This window comes from Hipposideros armiger, unplaced genomic scaffold (assembly GCF_001890085.2).
Source record: "Hipposideros armiger isolate ML-2016 unplaced genomic scaffold, ASM189008v1 scaffold_19, whole genome shotgun sequence".
Lineage (NCBI taxonomy): Eukaryota > Metazoa > Chordata > Mammalia > Chiroptera > Hipposideridae > Hipposideros > Hipposideros armiger.
Genome location: NW_017731369.1, coordinates 4,071,993 through 4,078,678, shown reverse-complemented (window position 1 = coordinate 4,078,678; position 6,686 = coordinate 4,071,993). Strand labels below are relative to the sequence as shown.

The window sequence follows — 6,686 nt, the reverse complement described above, 5'->3', positions numbered from 1 at the left end:
GAGAGAGAGAGAGAGAGAGAGAGAGAGAGAGAGAGAGAGAGAGAGAGAGAGAGTTTGATGCTCTTGCTAGCTACCCATTCGTCTCATTTTATTACTTATACTTCTATACGAGTGGAGACATCAGCTCTGCCCTGAGGGAATCCCTAGCTCATTGTCCAAGGTCCATTTGAAGAGAATTTTTGTGCTTTTGCCAATATCCACAGGTGAAGAATACATTTTCCATTATGCTACTCAGGGTCTCTTACTTTACGTTAAGATCTATGCTATTTTTTCCGTTGAATTCAGTGCTATTCATAAAAATAATCAATCAAAAAATTTCGCACTCACAGTGTTTAGTCCATGACTAGGTACACACTGCTTTTTTTCCTGAGTCATAGGAGCCTCACTGGGGTAACTAATCTCGCCCACTAAGTAACACTGATAGGTTTTCTTATGTTAGATGGGGGTCATCCAATTTTTATTTTCATTACTATATGTCTATATTGAGTACTACAATGTGCATTGAATTATTTTTTTGAAATAGGTTCTCAAGAAACTCTACAGACAAACCAATACCCCCAGTAGAGACACCAGCTCAATAAGACATGATGAGGTGGTCCCGGAAAATTATTCCCATGTAGGGAGAAACCCTACAGATCGTACGTACCCCACTTAAAGAAACACAGAGCATTTTACAGCTACCCAGAAGTCCTGCAGGAAAAGGAACCTTTCAACTCAGTGTCCCCCACATCTGTTTGACCCTGAAATCTCCTCCTGGCCTACAGTGACGCAACTTGTGGAGTGAATTTCTTGGAACACCAGTCTGAGAAACATGGGAGTAATGAGCTGTCTGCATAAGCAGTTATAGGAACATTGTCATGGGAGCAATAGAATAGAGCCACCTTAGCTACTGTGGACTTTGCTGTTTTGAGGTTGAAATCCTGATTGGGAGAGGGGGAGATTTCCACCTCCTGGATGAGTCTTTAGGGCTGCTGAGGGGCAGAGGTCACTGGGGAGCCAGGAGGCTGAGAGGGCCCACTTGTCCTGAGCTATCTGGGATAGTCCCTGGACTCTGGAGAGAGGGGTGGGGCAACTGCAAATTCAGACATGGGTCTTTTCTCTGAATGCCTGGGAGGGTGGGAAACATCAGGGCAGACGGGGAAGCACAGCACTGCAGTTCAGAGCATGGCTCATCCGGAACTCTGTTCACATCCCATTTTTGTCACTTACTCTGCCCAGGACATTGGAGCCATTATCTAGATTCTCTGAGCTTAAAATAAGCTCTGTTATTGGTAAAAAGTTAATGAAGCCAACCTCACACAGTTAAATGAGGCAATGGATCGAAGGTGGAGAGCCTGCGGTGATGGCGGAGGCATAGTGAGGGTTGGCAAGACACAGGGGCTGTTATCATTGATTCTGTGCTGTTGGTCAGTCTCAAGAGGGGTGTCAAATCTGTGGTCCTTGCGCCGGCCCCCCAAGAATCCATGATCTTACAACATTTCCATCAGATGCATAGTGCAAATGACTTCCTAGTTTGGATACAAATTCAGCAACCAAATGTAAACTTGTGTACTCAGCCTGTCCCTAAACGGAGCTCCACTGGAATAAATGGGACACGACACCCATGATCCATAATCATAGAAGCACAGGAGCTGAGAATAAATAATGGCTCTCCCCCAGACAAGCTAACTTGGTTGTTATTTATAAGCTCCTCGGCCACCTTGCTATTGCCAAGAAAACCTGCTTTCCTTTCTTGCTGCTGTCCTGTCGTGCCTCTCAATCTACACTTGCTGAAAAAAAAGATAGTTATTGGCATGCTAAAATCACAGTAGAACTCACATAACTCAGCACTAAATAGCACTGATAAAACAATGAAAATGGCATTTGGGCATTAAAAGTTCTTTTCCTATGGACTTTAATAAGATTCAGTGCTTTTGTTCTCACAACTCTCCAGTATTTTCAACTTTATGAAAAAAAAGAGAAAGATAAAAATGTGAAATAGTATTCCGGCAAAACATCATCCTTTCTCCACAAAGGAGTGTTTTGATTTTGCAAACAGGGAACCAGCAGGCGCTATGGTACACAGAATTAGTACTGATCAGCAAACATGGCTGTGGCCGCAAGGGTGGGGTTCAGCAAAAGTTTACCTCTTTCTTGGTGAATTTGGGAGCGTGATCATTTTTGTCATCAATCACGATTGTCGCGGTGGCCGTGCCGATTAATCCCACATTCAGTCCAGCCATATCTTGAGCCTCGATGATCAACTCATACTTGGGATTTTCCAGAGTCTACGAAGCAAAAACACAACAGAGAACATGGCATTTAGATTTGGGTCACCACTTTGGAGAGGTGGAAAACACGTTGCTTGGGCTGCCTCTACGCCCGCCTCCCTCTAGGGCAGGTGTCTTGCATCAGTCACAGCACTTGTACCAGTTGTATATAAATAAGCCGTTGGAATCGCTCTAATACAAGATCGTCATTGTTCATAGACTGGAGTTGGCCATGGGGATGGAATCTATTTTCTGTCCTTCTTTAAGGGGATATTTGATACATTCTGGGATGTTTCATTTCCAGGGTGTGGGTATACACTGCACATTTGATATTTACACCCATAGATGTCATTTCACTGCAAACGCTTGAAGCTGATTTGGAAATGAGGCTAAGTCTGATGATGAGATTAGGACAATGGGGACAGTTTTAGGAACGCACATTTACTGAAGAATTTAATGAGCCATACGTCGAATTCCTGTACTTTTTCAGAAATCACTGTTGTTCATTTTCCCAACACGCATATTAAGCCACATTTATTGTTCCCATTTTACAGTAAAAAATACTGAGGTTTTGATCACTTGTATTAAACTTCCTTCATGTCATTTCTAGTCATTTCAATCTTTTGTGTCACGTTAAATTTGGAAGATGCATTTTAATCCAACCATGATCTGGTACATTTAACACAAGCAATATGGTACTCTTATGTTTCAATGTACATCAGTTTTTCACTTGAATATCTGACAGATATTTTGCTACTATGTTTAAATGCTCAGAAAAGCTAACCAACTGGCCTTGATCTCAAGATGAAGAGTGCAGTGGTTGGTTCAATGGTCTCCTGTGGCGGAATTGCCTGTCTAGGCCAACCAGGCTATCATTCTTCTTCTGGTAAGGCAGCACCCCACAGTTCCTTTGGGGACCTTCCTGTCACTTATTCTCTGCCTATGTAGTAGGGTTGGGTTGACTTTCCCCACCCTCCACTCTGGGCCAATTTTTGAAATGAACCCTGATTAGAAGCAGCCAGTAAGTGCATGCCAACGCAGGGACACAGTGACAAGCCCTGGCACAGGACCTAGGCTGGCTTGACAGTTGGGAGAGGGAAGCTCTGTTTCCCTGTGGTGTGAACCTAGAAGCATTTAGTCTGGCACTAGATGACCCACCTTATGTGACAGCAGAGGTGGGATGAGGGAAGTCTGTCTGAGAATGAAGCCAATCTACGGATAGAGTTAGACCGGAACCTTGGAGAAGAAGGATCTCCCAGCAGTTGCCCTGGAGCCACGTCATCAGGCCAATGCCCGAGGCCAGTATTGCCTATGGACTTCTCAGCTAATTAGGGCATTCATTTTCCTTATTTGCTTAAACCAGTTTGAATTGGTTTCTTAATCACTCACACAGAGTTCGAGTTGAACAACCTTCAATAACAAAATACAAGGACTTTATTTTTGCTACCAAAGGTCCTCCAAGTTGCAAGCAAACAGTCCTACCAGTACGACAGCTTCAAAACCATTGCTTATTCCAACCAATAATTAAAAAATACCACAGGAAGCAAGGAACAAAAACACAATGAGGATCTATAATTTCCTTGTAAAGCTAAAAGTTTACACGGCAAATTTTCATAGCTCAGTGCTAGCTGTCCCCCAGACTTTTAAGTATCTTTAATGGGTGCTTAGCTCTTTGTTCCCTAGGGCACTTTTCAATTGTTTTTTTTTTTTTTAAACTAAGAGCTTCTGAGCTATTACCTTAAGAAGCAGTAGTTCTTTTGGTGGCTTGGGAGGCTTTAAACTCTTAAATTCAAAAGGAAGAGTAAGATGTTGGTGCATTCCTTGGACAGGGTTACTCACAATGTTCTTTTCTCCAGCTTTATTGAGATACAATTGATGAGGTCAAGCAATTAACTCTGCGAACTTTCCACCGTGTAAGTACATGGTGGAAAGCTGGTATACTTAATTGTCCAACCTTTAATATTATAACACTGGTTAAGTTTAAGGTGTGCACCATGATGATTTGCTACATGTGTATACTGGGACGTGAGCTCCACCAGGATTGGAGGTCACACAATTCACTAACCGCTGAGTGCAAACAGAATTGAACACCAAACCCAGCTCTGGGTGATTCTGGTTCTGCCTGGTTCAGTTGGCACTTCTCTGTAAAGGTGCTTGAAATGCAATCTACTCTCTAGCTGAGGCTGGGAAATCATCAGCCTAATGTCAGTGACTTTCTACTTATCAATCACAAGTTGAATTGGATTTACGATTCGCCATAAATTCTGTAGCTGGACCATATGAAACCAATAAATCTGTCGATCTTCAAAATTTTTCCTGAGTGTCGCTGGACATACTAATTATAAGTCAGGTCTAATTTCTTGTATGACACTTTTACTTTTGTAATAACAAAGTGCATGTTTTGGGAATATGTAATCATAAAAATAAGAAATTATGTGGGTTTTCTGATATTGAAGAGATCATGGTAAAATTAATACATTTCCTTGTGTAATGTCATTTACCAACATAATTCCTTGACATTATTTGAAGGGCTGCATAAAATATAACTATATGCACAATTTATAATTAACTTCATCATCTTCTATTGTTAGGACTTAGCTTATTTCTAGTCTTTAAAAAATTTTCTGACACTCTAAATAACACTGCAATGAACATCTTTATTCAGGAAGTTTTCAATCTAGTTGACATTTCTTTCTTTTTTTTTGACATTTCTTTTTTGATTGATAGATTCTAAAACAGAATTACTGGGTCAAAGAGTACAAACATTTTATGGCTCTTTATTCATATTTTAATATTGCTTTCCAAGAAGATCTTACCAATGTTCATAGCCATTCTACCAGAATATTTAGTGTATGATGCCAGGCATGGCTTGTCCCTAAAGAACAGTTGACCTTGTTCCATGAAGTGAACTGGGGGACGAGAATGATTCAATGATGGCTGTCTAACAATGATGTAAATTCCTCTACTCCAACTTATGGTATAGGCTGCCACAGACATGCACAAAGGGCTGCCTCACACACCAACTATAGTGGATATGTGCTGTGTTGCCATCCCAGTGCCCATTCCCTCTTCCTCTGGTACCCATGCTGCAATTCCTTTGGGCGCATCATCCCTTCCTCACTCTCAGCACAGGCGGAGTCCAGGTAGGGTTGACACTATCCCTGATCTAGGGATGGTCATGTGTCTCCGGCCTGGACACTCAGGGCCTCCCATTTCCATGGCCATGTGATGAGCCCACGACCCACGCGAGGCCCCCTGGGATTGAAACTCAGTTCCAGCACCTATTTCTTTTAGAGCTCTTAGGTAAAAGATGTTCTCTTTATGTTGGACTTGAAGGTGGTAGGAGATAAATCTGGAGCCAGAAGTGGTCCTTTGCAACCACACAGAGACAGTCAGCCTGAGAAAGAAGATAACACAGAACGGAGAGATAGAGACAGAGTTCTTTTAACCTCATTTGAACTCTTCAATAGTTGTCCTTGAAGCCAGAAATTACCCCTCAGATTTTGTGAGTTCTATTAGCGAATAAATTTCCTTCAGACATTTAAATTAGATGTTGTTCTGTGAGTAGCAACAGGGGAGTCTTGACTGATATTGCAACTAATGCTATGTATGATCAATTATCTGCAAGAAAGCGTAAAAGCTATTATATCCTACTACAGTATCACAATAGGCTCGTCACAACAGCATTCCAATCATGTCATGAATACATTACTTTTCCTTTTAACATTTTCCCCTCCACAAACCATATATATATATTTGGATCAGAGAAAGTTATTAGGATTTTTTCCATTAATTTATGCATCTATTTCATCGGAATTATTGAACACCTTGTCTACATATTATGCTGGGTGCTGGGGATAGAGATGGGAAAGCAGGGTCCCTTTTTTCAAGTTCAGGGTTAAAGACAGGCATATATAACTGCAACAAAATAGAGTCACAGCTAAGCAGACTCTTATGTCTCCTTATGATATTCTTAGGACAGCACAAAGGAAGAAACATTGGCTTAACTCTCTTGTACTTTAACACATTTTATACATAATTAAAAAAAAATGAACCAGCCAATTCTCATCTCCTGAAGTAAATAAAACCTTATGACTGCAATGGTAAATAGATTGATTAACCTGGTGGAAAATCAATTAGACTATTAAGTAGATAAATTGTAAGGTTTAAGATGGGATGTTCCAAAAGTCTCAATTTTCTGGCAAGCTTTAGGCTACCATTAAAATGTCTTTTTTTTTTATTATTGAAAATATATCCAATTACTGTAAGGAAAATAGAAACCATGTAGTCATTTCTAAAGTGGAAAGGGGGATTCTCTGTACCCCTACCCCATCCCCATCTCCAAGAGGTTATAACAGAATATCGTTATAGTCATCTCTTGTCTGCCTCCTTTCTCCTAGATCACACACACACACACACACACACACACACACACAC

General features: G+C 41.1%; 1 protein-coding gene across 1 annotated transcript in view; it reads right to left on the bottom strand.

The window, feature by feature from the left end:
* CDH13 (cadherin 13) overlaps positions 1 to 6,686 on the bottom strand; it is a 1,116,573-nt gene that overhangs the window by 137,546 nt on the left and 972,341 nt on the right. Inside the window, exon 8 of the mRNA XM_019634915.1 lies at positions 2,127 to 2,267. Within this exon, the coding sequence (XP_019490460.1) occupies positions 2,127 to 2,267 (141 nt within the window). The remainder of the gene's footprint in view (positions 1 to 2,126; positions 2,268 to 6,686) is intronic.